This window comes from Aulonocara sp. 'chitande type north' Nkhata Bay, linkage group LG23, assembly GCF_057382095.1.
Source record: "Aulonocara sp. 'chitande type north' Nkhata Bay isolate Kocher_YH1m ecotype deep benthic linkage group LG23, A_spYH_male_GT1.1, whole genome shotgun sequence".
In the NCBI taxonomy this organism is placed as follows: domain Eukaryota; kingdom Metazoa; phylum Chordata; class Actinopteri; order Cichliformes; family Cichlidae; genus Aulonocara; species Aulonocara sp. 'chitande type north' Nkhata Bay.
The window spans coordinates 3,165,370-3,184,527 of record NC_141365.1 but is presented as its reverse complement, the minus strand read 5'-3'; the positions used below and the strand labels follow the sequence as shown (position 1 = coordinate 3,184,527).

Here is a 19,158-nt window from a genome sequence, read left to right as displayed (position 1 = left end):
TTCTGATTTTTGTTGTGTGTGTTTTTTTGTGTGTGTTGTCACGTATAAAATCGTTGCACTCTGTCTCGGTGTCTGCCCGGCCGGCTCCGCAAGGCTACATATGTTTATTGTGTTGCTGCTTTCTTCCACTCGTCATTCTGCCTGGGCGGAGCTCAGGCCCACGCACCTGTCTGCAATTACGCTGCAACGTGTCCTGTCTGTATGGAGACTGAGAGCTGCCAGAGTAATAATGTAGATACAGGCCTCTTTCTCCTTCTGCTGCTGTTCATGCTTTTATTCCATTGATGTTGCTATCATTTGTAAATATATTTATTTGCTCTTATTTTATCAATTTACTGTCGTTCATGTATTTAATCTTCTTTGTATTTAAATATGATTTTTTTTAAGTAATGCCGCGAGATGGACAGTTAAATAAAGGTTTCATTGAATTAAAAAAAAGATTTAAAGATGACTGGTGGCGGAAGCAGAGCACAGACTGTCTGTGAGAATCTATCGCCATCGTGTGGTGCAGAGATATATTGCCATTGAATTTAGACAACGAAAGCTTGGCTCACAGAGCAGCTGCAACACGAACAAAAAACATTAAATAGCAACATGATATATTATATTATATTATATTATATTATATTTATAGCTGTCGAAATTAACGCGTTAATTGCGATAATTAAATTTTGGAATTAATTACGTTAGAATATTTAACTATTTAGCGCAACACGCAGATAAGTCGCTCCCATAATTCCACTTGATTTGTTTACCGCGCCACTGAAAATGGAGAAGCAGGAAGCGGATGGCCTTCTGGATGGGGAATTTAAATACAAGAAGAACATAGATGGGACAATAAACAAACGCGTTGTAATTTGCACTCACTGTAGTAAAGAGTTTCAATTTCACCGTTCAAATTCGACCTTAAAATACCACCTTAATGCCAAACACGCGTTTGTCGGGGCAGCAGCTTCACCCGGCCTGCGTCAGACCACTCTTAGTGAACGCAGGCCACTCGGTAAGTCTTCTTTGGACAAACTGACCGACAATATAGCCAAATGGATAGCAAAGGACTGCAGACCGCTAAGCATTGTGGAGGACAAGGGCTTTGCGGATGTTTTAAAGGTTGCATCTCAGGACGCGTCCTACAAGCCCCCAGCGAGAAGCACAATAACAATTCGAATCCACGAACTGTATGAAACGGAGAAAAAGAAAAAAGAAGAGGCTTTAGTTCACACAGAATGCGTGGCTCTGACAGGAGACCACTGGACATCATTGAGTAATGACAATTACCTGGGAGTTACTGCGCATTTAATCACTGAAGCCTGGGGTCTGACATCCTTTGCGCTGACTATAATGAAAACGGAAGAGCGGCACTTTGCGGAGGCTTGTGCAGAGCAGTTCCAGACTGTTGCTCGCAGGTGGAGAATTGAGGAGAAGGTGACAACAGTAGGCACGGACAGTGCGCGCAATATGATCGCCGCGGCTCGCATCATGCCATTCAATCACATGCCGTGTACCGCGCACATTCTACAGAGATGCATCACAGTGAGTCTCGCAGACAGTGGCTTTGTCACTGCGCTGGCCAAATGCCGCAAAATTGTTGGCCATTTTAAGCACAGCCCAGCAAACACAGCAGAGCTGAACGCAGAGCAGGTGTCACTGGGGCGCAAGCAGGAGCCGTTGGCCCAGGACGTGCCTACGCGCTGGAACTCCACGCTGGAGATGGTGAAGCGCTTGATCCGCAACCAAACTGCAGTAACCGCGACTCTGGATAAACAAAAGCATAAACTTGTCCTCCTGACGCCTCCAGAGTGGGACAAACTCCAGAGACTGGAGACACTTCTAGAGCCCTGCAGGTGAGCCTGTCATTGTGACCATAATTGTAGGTTTAGATTAAATGTATCAAACATACATCTTAAATCAGTTTTGTTATTATGAAAATGTCTTATTTAAAAAATAAATGAAATCAAATATTTTATTAATATTACCTAGTATTAAAAAGCTTTTTTTAATTTGCTGTCTTATCTCTCTCTCTCTCTCTGTGTGTGTGTGTGTGTGTGTGTGTGTGTGTGTGTGTGTGTGTGTGTGTGTGTGTGTGTGTGTGTGTGTGTGTGTGTATTCCACTGCAGATATGTGACTGAACTGCTGGGAGGAGAGGCCTACGTCTCCTGCTCTGTAGTTCTACCAGCCTTCTGCCACCTGCGCCGTGTCATGGAAGTAACTGATGAGGACCCTGCATATGTGGTGAGGTTTAAAGAGAAGTTTAAGGAAGACCTTGCTTCCCGCCAGGAACATACCAACTATGCATGGCTCCAGATCGCAACTGCACTGGACCCACGTTTTAAAGACCTACGCAGTGTGCCCAAGACTGACAGAGAAGCAGTGTGGACCACACTGGCAGGCATGCTGCATGAAGACTCTCCTAGAAGATCACACACTGCAGAAGAAGGTCCAGCCAAGAAGACTGCAACCCCCCCACTGTGCTTTGCCCTGATATCTGCAGTGTGAGGTTGGATCGCTCATTCTCATCCTCACACTGATGCCACTTATTTCGGTCTTTGTTTGACATAAAAGGGCATATTTGTCACTTTATTGCAACTATATTTGCACTCTTGAGCTCCTTCATTCACTGACTGATCATAAAGTTATTACTTGCGTTATGTATTCATCCGTTTGAACATAATTAATGAAGCCACATGTAATCACTAAAATTTGTATTTTGGGTACAATAAGAGAGTTTCAGATGGAATGCTGTTTTGTTTTGTTTAAATTTCACCAACTTGCTGATGCCCACGGTTGTGAGTGCGGCTTCTTGCTGTACATGGGTGGATGGTTGTAAATCACATCACAGATGCCAAAAACCTCTCAAACCAAGCCCCCTTGCCGGTGATGCTGTGCGCAACCTCGTGACGGAGTCAAGCATATTCAAAACACCCCCTCACCTCCCGTGTCAAACTCAAATGTCAGCCTATTTCATGTGTCACTTTTGGAGCAGTTGCCATCCCGACGAGCCATGGAGAAGTTCGTGTTTGTGTTATTTTACTTATTTGGTGTTCTGGTGTGTTTGGGCACCGGTCAGCACCATCGTGTTGAGCACGTGTTGGACCGTGGACACACCGGATTCAGTGGGAGAATAACGGTCAGGTGTACAGTTTACTGAGCACTGGGACTCAGTATCGTTTACCAGCACAGACACGGAGACGCGCTCAGCTTCTATTGAGAGCAAACAACCAAGTGAACCCTCCGGCTGCGTCCAGTAGACGAGACACACCGTCTGGGCCGGGAGCTTTCCGAGCATTCAGACTCTTAAACTGCTTCCTCGCATCTGCTTCATGAATATGAAGGGTTGTGGTGGGAGGAGGTGGTGTGAAATCCTCTTTTGTGTGGGGTGAGGAGGGGGGTGTTGTAAAAGTCCCCAAGAGCAATGATGAGAGAGTCCGGGAATGTCCGCTCCATGTGCAGTATCTGCTCCGCGAGTGCGCACTGAGCTGCCTGCGCATCCGCATCTGGCGGGATGTAAACAGCGGCCAAGATGAATGAAGCAAACTCCCGCGGAGAATAAAACGGTTTGCAGTGAATAAAAAGGTATTCCAGAGAGGAAGAGCAGTGCTGAGCAATCACTGTTACATCTGTGCACCAGCCACTATTAATGTAGAAGCAGACACGTCCACCTGTGGTCTTACCAGAGAGAGAGGCCTGCCGGTCCGCGCGCAGCAGATGAAAGCCCTCCAGCTTGAGCGCGCTGTCCGGGATGTCCTCACAGAGCCACGACTCCGTAAAACACAAGACACAGGAGGAGGCAACGTCTCTGTTCATGCTTCTCATCAGGGCCAGCTCGTCCATCTCATTCCTGAGTGAGCGTACGTTGGAAAGGAAGATCCCAGGAAGAGCAGTTCGCAGTCCGCGTCTCCTCAGACGCACGAGTGCGCCGGCTCGCTTTCCTCGCTTTCGGCGTCTCACTTTCCTGATCAGAGTCTGCAGTAAATCTGCCGCAGATGCGACAAATATTGGAAGTAAATCCACAGGTGTTGTAGTCCTGTAGTTAAGAAGCTCTTCTCTAGTGTAAGAATATCCAGAGGAGTGCCCAGACACAGAAGTTATGCACAAAAACAAAACAGAAGTAACGCACTGAAGCACCGGGGCATCCATACGCGGCGGCGCCATCTTGGAACAAGGGACTTGTCTTTGAAAGGTAGAGTGTTAATTACTAAAGCTGAAGGGATATCCCGATGAACATATGCTGCTCTCTCCTTACATCTGGATAAGAAAAGTAGTAAAGATATTGACCGTATGCTCTTTAATTTTATATGGAAAAACCGTACGCACTATATTAGAAAAACTGTTGTGATGAATAAGTACGAATCAGGTGGGCTTAACGTCTTAGACTTTTCTACTTTAAATAACACTTTCAAAATTAATTGGGCCAAACATTTTCTTAAAACCCTACCTCTATCTGGAACTTTATACCATACCACATTTTCTCTCGTTTTGGTGGCTTTACTTTTATTTGAAATTGTAATTACAATGTTGAGAAAGTCCCTGTAAAGCTTTCATCCTTCCATAAGCAGGTCCTCTTAGCGTGGACCCTCATTTATAAACACAACTTCTCACCTCACAAATACCTTATCTGGAACAACAGAGATATTTTATAGAAAAATAAATCACTTTTCCTGGAAACTTGGCTCCAAAATGGGATCCTATTGGTGGCTCAGCTGGTTAGTAAAGAGGGACAACTACTTACTTACAACGACTTTATTGCACTATATAATTTTCCAATCAGTGTTCCAGATATCAAGCGGAAGACAGTCTGGATGGTCCCCCATAAATATTTGATTGTAAATAAGGTGAAAGAAGTCTCTTTTAAAATTCGACATACATGTTATCCAGCCAGTCACTACATGGTCAAATTTAAAAGGGACATAAATACTAATTGTACTTTCTGTGGGGATCATCCAGAAACGGTGACACATCTTTTTTGGTACTGTTCTTTTACACAGAGATTCTGGAAGGAATTTAGCAGCTTTGTTATTGTCCATATTTTAAGGGAGTTTTCTTTACGATGGGAAAATGTTTTATTCTGTTTCTTTAAGTTCCCCAAGAAGTATGAGAAATGTTTTTTATGATAAATTTCTTAATACTTTTAGCTAAATTTTTTATCCATAAATGTAAGTTTACTAACAAAACACCATATTTCTGTCATTATTTTAAGGATGTGCACATGCACATACAATCAATATCAGACTGCACCAACAAAAAGGCTCTCACAACAATATATGTATGTGAATTTTTGCGTGTATTCTTATAATTGTTACCTTTTTCTTTCACCCTTGGCTTTTTGTGTTCATGTTCTGTTGTATACTTCATCTGTTCGTATGTTGTATACTCATTGTTTGTTAAATAAAGTTTTAAAAAAAAGACACGCTTTGTTTAGACCCCCAAAATCCTTTCCACGCCCACCCCCGTGACATCACGCTCCAAAGCCCTGTTACGTCACAGAACGTGGTGATGTCATAGTGACAGTCCTTTCATCCTTTGATGTTCAAGTCTATAAATAGAGGACAGCTGTCAAAGGGAATTCATTAAGCTATCGTTTTGTTGGAGTGATACAGCACATAAAAAAGCAGAAATGAGTTCGAAAGCTAACAAAGACAGAAATGTTAATTTCTCGAAAACAATGGTTAAAAAAAGTGAAAAAGAAAAAGAAACATATGCCAGACAGTTCGAGCAAAGACTGCAGCCAATGATCGACGAGGTTGAAAAGCTCAAAACTGAGCTTGACTACTTCAAAAACCTGCATACAGTCAATAAGAAACGGATCGAGGATCTAACAAAAGAAAACAATGAACTTTTGCAGAATAATAAGCTGCTGGGTTCGGTCTTGGATGACAGGACAAACATCGCAGACAGGTTGGACTCGATAAAAGATGACCACGAAGCTCTGGTAAAGTTCCGCGCAGAGACGGAGAAAACTCTGGCTGAGCTTAAAGAAAAACACGAGGACGAAGTCCAAGTCCTGCAAGGACTGCTGGAAACAGAGAAAGAAAAGGTGGCACGTCAGCAATTTCACAACAGCCAAGTTGTTGAATTATTATTGAAACGCCACAAAGAGGAAAAAAATAAGATGCAGCAGTTTTACCAGGAAAATACTAAAAAACTGGAAAACAAAGCAAATGCTGCAGACAGGAAGTTAGAAGAGGTGATCAACATGTATGACTCCAAAATAGAAAAGCTGCAGACGGCAGTAAAAAATAGTAGAGGTGTGACCGTCAATGCGGTTAAGGAACGCGAGGAAGAACGTCAATCCTCGCAGTGTTGGATTGACGGTGTTTTGTGGCATAATACACAGTTACAAGACGAAAATGAATTTATGGTTAAAAACATGAAAGAATTAACAGAGGAGAAAGGTCAAATGGGCAAAGTGATAGACGACCAAAAGGCCCAGAATATGGCGATCAAGCAGAAATGCCAGAGTAATATTAGAGCTCTGGCCTTGGAAAAGAAAATGAAGGCTATGCTTGAAGACGAAGTTGATTCTTTGAAAAAGAAAATTGAAGACGTCAAAAAGGCCCTAAGCACAGAGCAGGAAAACCACAGAAAGACAGCAGTGGACCGGCACAAAGTAAAAGCGGCACACAATCAGGCACTGGCTGAAAAGGTGGCGCTGGAAGAGAAACTGCGCTCCACAAAAAAGCAACGGGAAAGATTTATATCCAAAGTGAATTGGCTGGAGAAGAAAGAGCGCTACTTCCAAGAGGAATTGTGCCAGTGCGTTTTGTCCTTTGAAAAGGCATTTCCACATGAAGGTCACTTGAGAGGAAAAGAAAAGGTGGAATTTAGGGATATGTTCCACTACTTGAAAAAGAAATACGTAGACGGAGTGGAAGGCACCCCCTTTGTTGGAACAACGGAGTTTCTTGAAAAACAGCTGAACTGTCTACGTATCAGATGCAAGGATCTAGATGCAGCTTTACTAGCTAAAACACGGGAGCTGGAATCATTTAAAAAGCAGTACAATGACATGGTAAAGTCTTCCGAGTACGCTTTATTCCGACAAAGAGAGGAGCTCATTGGACCAGTGAACCAGATTATCCAAAAGGCTGCCAATGAAGAAAAAGAGATAGGTCATCTAAAATCTAGAGTGAAAGACGCTCAACTCCAGCTTAAATTAGAAAAACAGAAAGGACAAAAGCTGGCATCGTTGGACCATAGAAGCATGATGGGGAGATGTTCTGAGGAGACTCCGTCTCAGATTAATCCTCGTCCACTTCCAGGGAAAACTACATTTATTCAGGTACGTCCAAGACACCCTGGCAGAAGTGCAGGTATGGCTTCCCCAGTGAATCCTCCTGTAGAGTCTCCATCAACACCACCTTTCCTCAATTCTGATGATGGATTACCACCAGTTGATTGTTAAAAATTAACTGCTAAAATAGGCCATTAGAAGTATACTTCATCTTGTCTCCCTATATCATGGGTGGGCATTCTCAGTCCACGAGGGCCGGTGTCCCTGCAGGTTTTAGATCTCACCTTGGCTCAACACACCTGAATCACATGATTAGTTCGTTACCAGGCCTCTGGAGAACTTCAGGACATGTTGAGGAGCTAATTTAGCCGTTTAAATCAGCTGTGTTGGTTCGAGGACACATCTAAAACCTGCAGGGACACCGGCCCTCGTGGACTGAGATTGCCCACCCACCCCCAACCGGTCGCAGCAGATGGCCGCCCCTTCTTGAGCCTGGTTCTGCCGGAGGTTTCTTCCTAAAGGGAGTTTTTCCTCCCCACTGTCGCCCAGTGCTTGCTCAAAGGGGATCATTGGATTGTTGGGGTTTTCTGGCTTTTACTGTAGTGTTTTTACCTTACAGTATAAAGCAGCTTGAGGAGACTGTTGTTTTGCCATGATGCAATATAGCAGGGCTGCCCAATCCCAGTCCTCGAGAGCTACTATCCTGCAGCTTTTAGATGCATCCCTACTCCAACACAGCTGAATCAAATGAATGGCTTGTTATCAGGCCTTTGCCAAACACGATGGCATGCTGAAGAGGTAATCAAACCATTTGATTCAGCTGTGTTGGAGTAGGGATGCATCTAAAAGCTGCAGGACGGTAGCTCTCGAGGACCGGGATTGGGCACCCCTGCAATATAGTATTAAATATGACTACATTTTAAAAACATCTATTATAGCATCAAAGTAAAACAAAAAAACTAAATGAAATGAATCAAAATGTCTAATCTGGCAAAACAAGAAAAGAAAAAAGGTTTCACCTTTAAATAAAAATCCAAATCACAAACACATTCTGATTTTTGTTGTGTGTGTTTTTTTGTGTGTGTTGTCACGTATAAAATCTTTGCACTCTGTCTCGGTGTCTGCCCGGCCGGCTCCGCAAGGCTACATATGTTTATTGTGTTGCTGCTTTCTTCCACTCGTCATTCTGCCTGGGCGGAGCTCAGGCCCACGCACCTGTCTGCAATTACGCTGCAACGTGTCCTGTCAGTATGGAGACTGAGAGCTGCCAGAGTAATAATGTAGATACAGGCCTCTTTCTCCTTCTGCTGCTGTTCATGCTTTTATTCCATTGATGTTGCTATCATTTGTAAATATATTTATTTGCTCTTATTTTATCAATTTACTGTCGTTCATGTATTTAATCTTCTTTGTATTTAAATATGATTTTTTTTAAGTAATGCCGCGAGATGGACAGTTAAATAAAGGTTTCATTGAATTAAAAAAAAGATTTAAAGATGACTGGTGGCGGAAGCAGAGCACAGACTGTCTGTGAGAATCTATCGCCATCGTGTGGTGCAGAGATATATTGCCATTGAATTTAGACAACGAAAGCTTGGCTCACAGAGCAGCTGCAACACGAACAAAAAACATTAAATAGCAACATGATATATTATATTATATTATATTATATTATATTATATTATATTATATTATATTATATTATATTATATTATATTTATAGCTGTCGAAATTAACGCGTTAATTGCGATAATTAAATTTTGGAATTAATTACGTTAGAATATTTAACTATTTAGCGCAACACGCAGATAAGTCGCTCCCATAATTCCACTTGATTTGTTTACCGCGCCACTGAAAATGGAGAAGCAGGAAGCGGATGGCCTTCTGGATGGGGAATTTAAATACAAGAAGAACATAGATGGGACAATAAACAAACGCGTTGTAATTTGCACTCACTGTAGTAAAGAGTTTCAATTTCACCGTTCAAATTCGACCTTAAAATACCACCTTAATGCCAAACACGCGTTTGTCGGGGCAGCAGCTTCACCCGGCCTGCGTCAGACCACTCTTAGTGAACGCAGGCCACTCGGTAAGTCTTCTTTGGACAAACTGACCGACAATATAGCCAAATGGATAGCAAAGGACTGCAGACCGCTAAGCATTGTGGAGGACAAGGGCTTTGCGGATGTTTTAAAGGTTGCATCTCAGGACGCGTCCTACAAGCCCCCAGCGAGAAGCACAATAACAATTCGAATCCACGAACTGTATGAAACGGAGAAAAAGAAAAAAGAAGAGGCTTTAGTTCACACAGAATGCGTGGCTCTGACAGGAGACCACTGGACATCATTGAGTAATGACAATTACCTGGGAGTTACTGCGCATTTAATCACTGAAGCCTGGGGTCTGACATCCTTTGCGCTGACTATAATGAAAACGGAAGAGCGGCACTTTGCGGAGGCTTGTGCAGAGCAGTTCCAGACTGTTGCTCGCAGGTGGAGAATTGAGGAGAAGGTGACAACAGTAGGCACGGACAGTGCGCGCAATATGATCGCCGCGGCTCGCATCATGCCATTCAATCACATGCCGTGTACCGCGCACATTCTACAGAGATGCATCACAGTGAGTCTCGCAGACAGTGGCTTTGTCACTGCGCTGGCCAAATGCCGCAAAATTGTTGGCCATTTTAAGCACAGCCCAGCAAACACAGCAGAGCTGAACGCAGAGCAGGTGTCACTGGGGCGCAAGCAGGAGCCGTTGGCCCAGGACGTGCCTACGCGCTGGAACTCCACGCTGGAGATGGTGAAGCGCTTGATCCGCAACCAAACTGCAGTAACCGCGACTCTGGATAAACAAAAGCATAAACTTGTCCTCCTGACGCCTCCAGAGTGGGACAAACTCCAGAGACTGGAGACACTTCTAGAGCCCTGCAGGTGAGCCTGTCATTGTGACCATAATTGTAGGTTTAGATTAAATGTATCAAACATACATCTTAAATCAGTTTTGTTATTATGAAAATGTCTTATTTAAAAAATAAATGAAATCAAATATTTTATTAATATTACCTAGTATTAAAAAGCTTTTTTAAATTTGCTGTCTTATCTCTCTCTCTCTGTGTGTGTGTGTGTGTGTGTGTGTGTGTGTGTGTGTGTGTGTGTGTGTGTGTGTGTGTGTGTGTGTGTGTGTGTGTGTGTGTGTGTATTCCACTGCAGATATGTGACTGAACTGCTGGGAGGAGAGGCCTACGTCTCCTGCTCTGTAGTTCTACCAGCCTTCTGCCACCTGCGCCGTGTCATGGAAGTAACTGATGAGGACCCTGCATATGTGGTGAGGTTTAAAGAGAAGTTTAAGGAAGACCTTGCTTCCCGCCAGGAACATACCAACTATGCATGGCTCCAGATCGCAACTGCACTGGACCCACGTTTTAAAGACCTACGCAGTGTGCCCAAGACTGACAGAGAAGCAGTGTGGACCACACTGGCAGGCATGCTGCATGAAGACTCTCCTAGAAGATCACACACTGCAGAAGAAGGTCCAGCCAAGAAGACTGCAACCCCCCCACTGTGCTTTGCCCTGATATCTGCAGTGTGAGGTTGGATCGCTCATTCTCATCCTCACACTGATGCCACTTATTTCGGTCTTTGTTTGACATAAAAGGGCATATTTGTCACTTTATTGCAACTATATTTGCACTCTTGAGCTCCTTCATTCACTGACTGATCATAAAGTTATTACTTGCGTTATGTATTCATCCGTTTGAACATAATTAATGAAGCCACATGTAATCACTAAAATTTGTATTTTGGGTACAATAAGAGAGTTTCAGATGGAATGCTGTTTTGTTTTGTTTAAATTTCACCAACTTGCTGATGCCCACGGTTGTGAGTGCGGCTTCTTGCTGTACATGGGTGGATGGTTGTAAATCACATCACAGATGCCAAAAACCTCTCAAACCAAGCCCCCTTGCCGGTGATGCTGTGCGCAACCTCGTGACGGAGTCAAGCATATTCAAAACACCCCCTCACCTCCCGTGTCAAACTCAAATGTCAGCCTATTTCATGTGTCACTTTTGGAGCAGTTGCCATCCCGACGAGCCATGGAGAAGTTCGTGTTTGTGTTATTTTACTTATTTGGTGTTCTGGTGTGTTTGGGCACCGGTCAGCACCATCTGCGTGCACGTGTTGGACCGTGGACACACCGGATTCAGTGGGAGAATAACGGTCAGGTGTACAGTTTACTGAGCACTGGGACTCAGTATCGTTTACCAGCACAGACACGGAGACGCGCTCAGCTTCTATTGAGAGCAAACAACCAAGTGAACCCTCCGGCTGCGTCCAGTAGACGAGACACACCGTCTGGGCCGGGAGCTTTCCGAGCATTCAGACTCTTAAACTGCTTCCTCGCATCTGCTTCATGAATATGAAGGGTTGTGGTGGGAGGAGGTGGTGTGAAATCCTCTTTTGTGTGGGGTGAGGAGGGGGGTGTTGTAAAAGTCCCCAAGAGCAATGATGAGAGAGTCCGGGAATGTCCGCTCCATGTGCAGTATCTGCTCCGCGAGTGCGCACTGAGCTGCCTGCGCATCCGCATCTGGCGGGATGTAAACAGCGGCCAAGATGAATGAAGCAAACTCCCGCGGAGAATAAAACGGTTTGCAGTGAATAAAAAGGTATTCCAGAGAGGAAGAGCAGTGCTGAGCAATCACTGTTACATCTGTGCACCAGCCACTATTAATGTAGAAGCAGACACGTCCACCTGTGGTCTTACCAGAGAGAGAGGCCTGCCGGTCCGCGCGCAGCAGATGAAAGCCCTCCAGCTTGAGCGCGCTGTCCGGGATGTCCTCACAGAGCCACGACTCCGTAAAACACAAGACACAGGAGGAGGCAACGTCTCTGTTCATGCTTCTCATCAGGGCCAGCTCGTCCATCTCATTCCTGAGTGAGCGTACGTTGGAAAGGAAGATCCCAGGAAGAGCAGTTCGCAGTCCGCGTCTCCTCAGACGCACGAGTGCGCCGGCTCGCTTTCCTCGCTTTCGGCGTCTCACTTTCCTGATCAGAGTCTGCAGTAAATCTGCCGCAGATGCGACAAATATTGGAAGTAAATCCACAGGTGTTGTAGTCCTGTAGTTAAGAAGCTCTTCTCTAGTGTAAGAATATCCAGAGGAGTGCCCAGACACAGAAGTTATGCACAAAAACAAAACAGAAGTAACGCACTGAAGCACCGGGGCATCCATACGCGGCGGCGCCATCTTGGAACAAGGGACTTGTCTTTGAAAGGTAGAGTGTTAATTACTAAAGCTGAAGGGATATCCCGATGAACATATGCTGCTCTCTCCTTACATCTGGATAAGAAAAGTAGTAAAGATATTGACCGTATGCTCTTTAATTTTATATGGAAAAACCGTACGCACTATATTAGAAAAACTGTTGTGATGAATAAGTACGAATCAGGTGGGCTTAACGTCTTAGACTTTTCTACTTTAAATAACACTTTCAAAATTAATTGGGCCAAACATTTTCTTAAAACCCTACCTCTATCTGGAACTTTATACCATACCACATTTTCTCTCGTTTTGGTGGCTTTACTTTTATTTGAAATTGTAATTACAATGTTGAGAAAGTCCCTGTAAAGCTTTCATCCTTCCATAAGCAGGTCCTCTTAGCGTGGACCCTCATTTATAAACACAACTTCTCACCTCACAAATACCTTATCTGGAACAACAGAGATATTTTATAGAAAAATAAATCACTTTTCCTGGAAACTTGGCTCCAAAATGGGATCCTATTGGTGGCTCAGCTGGTTAGTAAAGAGGGACAACTACTTACTTACAACGACTTTATTGCACTATATAATTTTCCAATCAGTGTTCCAGATATCAAGCGGAAGACAGTCTGGATGGTCCCCCATAAATATTTGATTGTAAATAAGGTGAAAGAAGTCTCTTTTAAAATTCGACATACATGTTATCCAGCCAGTCACTACATGGTCAAATTTAAAAGGGACATAAATACTAATTGTACTTTCTGTGGGGATCATCCAGAAACGGTGACACATCTTTTTTGGTACTGTTCTTTTACACAGAGATTCTGGAAGGAATTTAGCAGCTTTGTTATTGTCCATATTTTAAGGGAGTTTTCTTTACGATGGGAAAATGTTTTATTCTGTTTCTTTAAGTTCCCCAAGAAGTATGAGAAATGTTTTTTATGATAAATTTCTTAATACTTTTAGCTAAATTTTTTATCCATAAATGTAAGTTTACTAACAAAACACCATATTTCTGTCATTATTTTAAGGATGTGCACATGCACATACAATCAATATCAGACTGCACCAACAAAAAGGCTCTCACAACAATATATGTATGTGAATTTTTGCGTGTATTCTTATAATTGTTACCTTTTTCTTTCACCCTTGGCTTTTTGTGTTCATGTTCTGTTGTATACTTCATCTGTTCGTATGTTGTATACTCATTGTTTGTTAAATAAAGTTTTAAAAAAAAGACACGCTTTGTTTAGACCCCCAAAATCCTTTCCACGCCCACCCCCGTGACATCACGCTCCAAAGCCCTGTTACGTCACAGAACGTGGTGATGTCATAGTGACAGTCCTTTCATCCTTTGATGTTCAAGTCTATAAATAGAGGACAGCTGTCAAAGGGAATTCATTAAGCTATCGTTTTGTTGGAGTGATACAGCACATAAAAAAGCAGAAATGAGTTCGAAAGCTAACAAAGACAGAAATGTTAATTTCTCGAAAACAATGGTTAAAAAAAGTGAAAAAGAAAAAGAAACATATGCCAGACAGTTCGAGCAAAGACTGCAGCCAATGATCGACGAGGTTGAAAAGCTCAAAACTGAGCTTGACTACTTCAAAAACCTGCATACAGTCAATAAGAAACGGATCGAGGATCTAACAAAAGAAAACAATGAACTTTTGCAGAATAATAAGCTGCTGGGTTCGGTCTTGGATGACAGGACAAACATCGCAGACAGGTTGGACTCGATAAAAGATGACCACGAAGCTCTGGTAAAGTTCCGCGCAGAGACGGAGAAAACTCTGGCTGAGCTTAAAGAAAAACACGAGGACGAAGTCCAAGTCCTGCAAGGACTGCTGGAAACAGAGAAAGAAAAGGTGGCACGTCAGCAATTTCACAACAGCCAAGTTGTTGAATTATTATTGAAACGCCACAAAGAGGAAAAAAATAAGATGCAGCAGTTTTACCAGGAAAATACTAAAAAACTGGAAAACAAAGCAAATGCTGCAGACAGGAAGTTAGAAGAGGTGATCAACATGTATGACTCCAAAATAGAAAAGCTGCAGACGGCAGTAAAAAATAGTAGAGGTGTGACCGTCAATGCGGTTAAGGAACGCGAGGAAGAACGTCAATCCTCGCAGTGTTGGATTGACGGTGTTTTGTGGCATAATACACAGTTACAAGACGAAAATGAATTTATGGTTAAAAACATGAAAGAATTAACAGAGGAGAAAGGTCAAATGGGCAAAGTGATAGACGACCAAAAGGCCCAGAATATGGCGATCAAGCAGAAATGCCAGAGTAATATTAGAGCTCTGGCCTTGGAAAAGAAAATGAAGGCTATGCTTGAAGACGAAGTTGATTCTTTGAAAAAGAAAATTGAAGACGTCAAAAAGGCCCTAAGCACAGAGCAGGAAAACCACAGAAAGACAGCAGTGGACCGGCACAAAGTAAAAGCGGCACACAATCAGGCACTGGCTGAAAAGGTGGCGCTGGAAGAGAAACTGCGCTCCACAAAAAAGCAACGGGAAAGATTTATATCCAAAGTGAATTGGCTGGAGAAGAAAGAGCGCTACTTCCAAGAGGAATTGTGCCAGTGCGTTTTGTCCTTTGAAAAGGCATTTCCACATGAAGGTCACTTGAGAGGAAAAGAAAAGGTGGAATTTAGGGATATGTTCCACTACTTGAAAAATAAATACGTAGACGGAGTGGAAGGCACCCCCTTTGTTGGAACAACGGAGTTTCTTGAAAAACAGCTGAACTGTCTACGTATCAGATGCAAGGATCTAGATGCAGCTTTACTAGCTAAAACACGGGAGCTGGAATCATTTAAAAAGCAGTACAATGACATGGTAAAGTCTTCCGAGTACGCTTTATTCCGACAAAGAGAGGAGCTCATTGGACCAGTGAACCAGATTATCCAAAAGGCTGCCAATGAAGAAAAAGAGATAGGTCATCTAAAATCTAGAGTGAAAGACGCTCAACTCCAGCTTAAATTAGAAAAACAGAAAGGACAAAAGCTGGCATCGTTGGACCATAGAAGCATGATGGGGAGATGTTCTGAGGAGACTCCGTCTCAGATTAATCCTCGTCCACTTCCAGGGAAAACTACATTTATTCAGGTACGTCCAAGACACCCTGGCAGAAGTGCAGGTATGGCTTCCCCAGTGAATCCTCCTGTAGAGTCTCCATCAACACCACCTTTCCTCAATTCTGATGATGGATTACCACCAGTTGATTGTTAAAAATTAACTGCTAAAATAGGCCATTAGAAGTATACTTCATCTTGTCTCCCTATATCATGGGTGGGCATTCTCAGTCCACGAGGGCCGGTGTCCCTGCAGGTTTTAGATCTCACCTTGGCTCAACACACCTGAATCACATGATTAGTTCGTTACCAGGCCTCTGGAGAACTTCAGGACATGTTGAGGAGCTAATTTAGCCGTTTAAATCAGCTGTGTTGGTTCGAGGACACATCTAAAACCTGCAGGGACACCGGCCCTCGTGGACTGAGATTGCCCACCCACCCCCAACCGGTCGCAGCAGATGGCCGCCCCTTCTTGAGCCTGGTTCTGCCGGAGGTTTCTTCCTAAAGGGAGTTTTTCCTCCCCACTGTCGCCCAGTGCTTGCTCAAAGGGGATCATTGGATTGTTGGGGTTTTCTGGCTTTTACTGTAGTGTTTTTACCTTACAGTATAAAGCAGCTTGAGGAGACTGTTGTTTTGCCATGATGCAATATAGCAGGGCTGCCCAATCCCAGTCCTCGAGAGCTACTATCCTGCAGCTTTTAGATGCATCCCTACTCCAACACAGCTGAATCAAATGAATGGCTTGTTATCAGGCCTTTGCCAAACACGATGGCATGCTGAAGAGGTAATCAAACCATTTGATTCAGCTGTGTTGGAGTAGGGATGCATCTAAAAGCTGCAGGACGGTAGCTCTCGAGGACCGGGATTGGGCACCCCTGCAATATAGTATTAAATATGACTACATTTTAAAAACATCTATTATAGCATCAAAGTAAAACAAAAAAACTAAATGAAATGAATCAAAATGTCTAATCTGGCAAAACAAGAAAAGAAAAAAGGTTTCACCTTTAAATAAAAATCCAAATCACAAACACATTCTGATTTTTGTTGTGTGTGTTTTTTTGTGTGTGTTGTCACGTATAAAATCGTTGCACTCTGTCTCGGTGTCTGCCCGGCCGGCTCCGCAAGGCTACATATGTTTATTGTGTTGCTGCTTTCTTCCACTCGTCATTCTGCCTGGGCGGAGCTCAGGCCCACGCACCTGTCTGCAATTACGCTGCAACGTGTCCTGTCAGTATGGAGACTGAGAGCTGCCAGAGTAATAATGTAGATACAGGCCTCTTTCTCCTTCTGCTGCTGTTCATGCTTTTATTCCATTGATGTTGCTATCATTTGTAAATATATTTATTTGCTCTTATTTTATCAATTTACTGTCGTTCATGTATTTAATCTTCTTTGTATTTAAATATGATTTTTTTTAAGTAATGCCGCGAGATGGACAGTTAAATAAAGGTTTCATTGAATTAAAAAAAAGATTTAAAGATGACTGGTGGCGGAAGCAGAGCACAGACTGTCTGTGAGAATCTATCGCCATCGTGTGGTGCAGAGATATATTGCCATTGAATTTAGACAACGAAAGCTTGGCTCACAGAGCAGCTGCAACACGAACAAAAAACATTAAATAGCAACATGATATATTATATTATATTATATTATATTATATTTATAGCTGTCGAAATTAACGCGTTAATTGCGATAATTAAATTTTGGAATTAATTACGTTAGAATATTTAACTATTTAGCGCAACACGCAGATAAGTCGCTCCCATAATTCCACTTGATTTGTTTACCGCGCCACTGAAAATGGAGAAGCAGGAAGCGGATGGCCTTCTGGATGGGGAATTTAAATACAAGAAGAACATAGATGGGACAATAAACAAACGCGTTGTAATTTGCACTCACTGTAGTAAAGAGTTTCAATTTCACCGTTCAAATTCGACCTTAAAATACCACCTTAATGCCAAACACGCGTTTGTCGGGGCAGCAGCTTCACCCGGCCTGCGTCAGACCACTCTTAGTGAACGCAGGCCACTCGGTAAGTCTTCTTTGGACAAACTGACCGACAATATAGCCAAATGGATAGCAAAGGACTGCAGACCGCTAAGCATTGTGGAGGACAAGGGCTTTGCGGATGTTTTAAAGGTTGCATCTCAGGACGCGTCCTACAAGCCCCCAGCGAGAAGCACAATAACAATTCGAATCCACGAACTGTATGAAACGGAGAAAAAGAAAAAAGAAGAGGCTTTAGTTCACACAGAATGCGTGGCTCTGACAGGAGACCACTGGACATCATTGAGTAATGACAATTACCTGGGAGTTACTGCGCATTTAATCACTGAAGCCTGGGGTCTGACATCCTTTGCGCTGACTATAATGAAAACGGAAGAGCGGCACTTTGCGGAGGCTTGTGCAGAGCAGTTCCAGACTGTTGCTCGCAGGTGGAGAATTGAGGAGAAGGTGACAACAGTAGGCACGGACAGTGCGCGCAATATGATCGCCGCGGCTCGCATCATGCCATTCAATCACATGCCGTGTACCGCGCACATTCTACAGAGATGCATCACAGTGAGTCTCGCAGACAGTGGCTTTGTCACTGCGCTGGCCAAATGCCGCAAAATTGTTGGCCATTTTAAGCACAGCCCAGCAAACACAGCAGAGCTGAACGCAGAGCAGGTGTCACTGGGGCGCAAGCAGGAGCCGTTGGCCCAGGACGTGCCTACGCGCTGGAACTCCACGCTGGAGATGGTGAAGCGCTTGATCCGCAACCAAACTGCAGTAACCGCGACTCTGGATAAACAAAAGCATAAACTTGTCCTCCTGACGCCTCCAGAGTGGGACAAACTCCAGAGACTGGAGACACTTCTAGAGCCCTGCAGGTGAGCCTGTCATTGTGACCATAATTGTAGGTTTAGATTAAATGTATCAAACATACATCTTAAATCAGTTTTGTTATTATGAAAATGTCTTATTTAAAAAATAAATGAAATCAAATATTTTATTAATATTACCTAGTATTAAAAAGCTTTTTTAAATTTGCTGTCTTATCTCTCTCTCTCTCTCTGTGTGTGTGTGTGTGTGTGTGTGTGTGTGTGTGTGTGTGTGTGTGTGTGTGTGTGTGTGTGTGTGTGTGTGTGTGTGTGTGTGTGTGTGTGTGTATTCCACTGCAGATATGTGACTGAACTGCTGGGAGGAGAGGCCTACGTCTCCTGCTCTGTAGTTCTACCAGCCTTCTGCCACCTGCGCCGTGTCATGGAAGTAACTGATGAGGACCCTGCATATGTGGTGAGGTTTAAAGAGAAGTTTAAGGAAGACCTTGCTTCCCGCCAGGAACATACCAACTATGCATGGCTCCAGATCGCAACTGCACTGGACCCACGTTTTAAAGACCTACGCAGTGTGCCCAAGACTGACAGAGAAGCAGTGTGGACCACACTGGCAGGCATGCTGCATGAAGACTCTCCTAGAAGATCACACACTGCAGAAGAAGGTCCAGCCAAGAAGACTGCAACCCCCCCACTGTGCTTTGCCCTGATATCTGCAGTGTGAGGTTGGATCGCTCATTCTCATCCTCACACTGATGCCACTTATTTCGGTC

General features: G+C 43.6%; 4 protein-coding genes across 4 annotated transcripts; all 4 read left to right on the top strand.

Moving 5' to 3' along the window:
• Positions 1-768: 768 nt before the first annotated feature.
• Positions 769-2,493, top strand: LOC147300890 (E3 SUMO-protein ligase ZBED1-like). Its single transcript, XM_086282262.1, has 2 exons — positions 769-1,841; positions 2,115-2,493. The coding sequence occupies exons 1-2, from the start codon at positions 769-771 to the stop codon at positions 2,491-2,493; spliced, it is 1,452 nt and encodes a 483-aa protein (XP_086138388.1).
• A 3,118-nt stretch (positions 2,494-5,611) lies between these two features.
• Positions 5,612-7,399, top strand: LOC147300889 (uncharacterized). The gene has a single exon (XM_086282351.1). It carries the CDS (start codon positions 5,612-5,614, stop codon positions 7,397-7,399), a length of 1,788 nt encoding a protein of 595 aa, XP_086138477.1.
• Positions 7,400-9,085: 1,686 nt separating this feature from the next.
• LOC147300888 (E3 SUMO-protein ligase ZBED1-like) lies at positions 9,086-10,816 on the top strand. Its single transcript, XM_086282261.1, has 2 exons — positions 9,086-10,158; positions 10,438-10,816. The coding sequence occupies exons 1-2, from the start codon at positions 9,086-9,088 to the stop codon at positions 10,814-10,816; spliced, it is 1,452 nt and encodes a 483-aa protein (XP_086138387.1).
• A 6,550-nt stretch (positions 10,817-17,366) lies between these two features.
• Positions 17,367-19,109, top strand: LOC147300887 (E3 SUMO-protein ligase ZBED1-like). The gene is made up of 2 exons (XM_086282260.1): positions 17,367-18,439; positions 18,731-19,109. The coding sequence occupies exons 1-2, from the start codon at positions 17,367-17,369 to the stop codon at positions 19,107-19,109; spliced, it is 1,452 nt and encodes a 483-aa protein (XP_086138386.1).
• The last annotated feature ends 49 nt before the right edge of the window (positions 19,110-19,158 follow it).

Coding starts and splice junctions, on each gene's coding strand:
- LOC147300890 (XM_086282262.1), top strand. CDS start 769: ATGGAGAAGCAGGAAGCGGATGGCCTTCTGGATGGGGAATTTAAATAC. Junction 1,842..2,114: donor ACACTTCTAGAGCCCTGCAG/GTGAGCCTGTCA, acceptor ATTCCACTGCAG/ATATGTGACTGAACTGCTGG.
- LOC147300889 (XM_086282351.1), top strand. CDS start 5,612: ATGAGTTCGAAAGCTAACAAAGACAGAAATGTTAATTTCTCGAAAACA.
- LOC147300888 (XM_086282261.1), top strand. CDS start 9,086: ATGGAGAAGCAGGAAGCGGATGGCCTTCTGGATGGGGAATTTAAATAC. Junction 10,159..10,437: donor ACACTTCTAGAGCCCTGCAG/GTGAGCCTGTCA, acceptor ATTCCACTGCAG/ATATGTGACTGAACTGCTGG.
- LOC147300887 (XM_086282260.1), top strand. CDS start 17,367: ATGGAGAAGCAGGAAGCGGATGGCCTTCTGGATGGGGAATTTAAATAC. Junction 18,440..18,730: donor ACACTTCTAGAGCCCTGCAG/GTGAGCCTGTCA, acceptor ATTCCACTGCAG/ATATGTGACTGAACTGCTGG.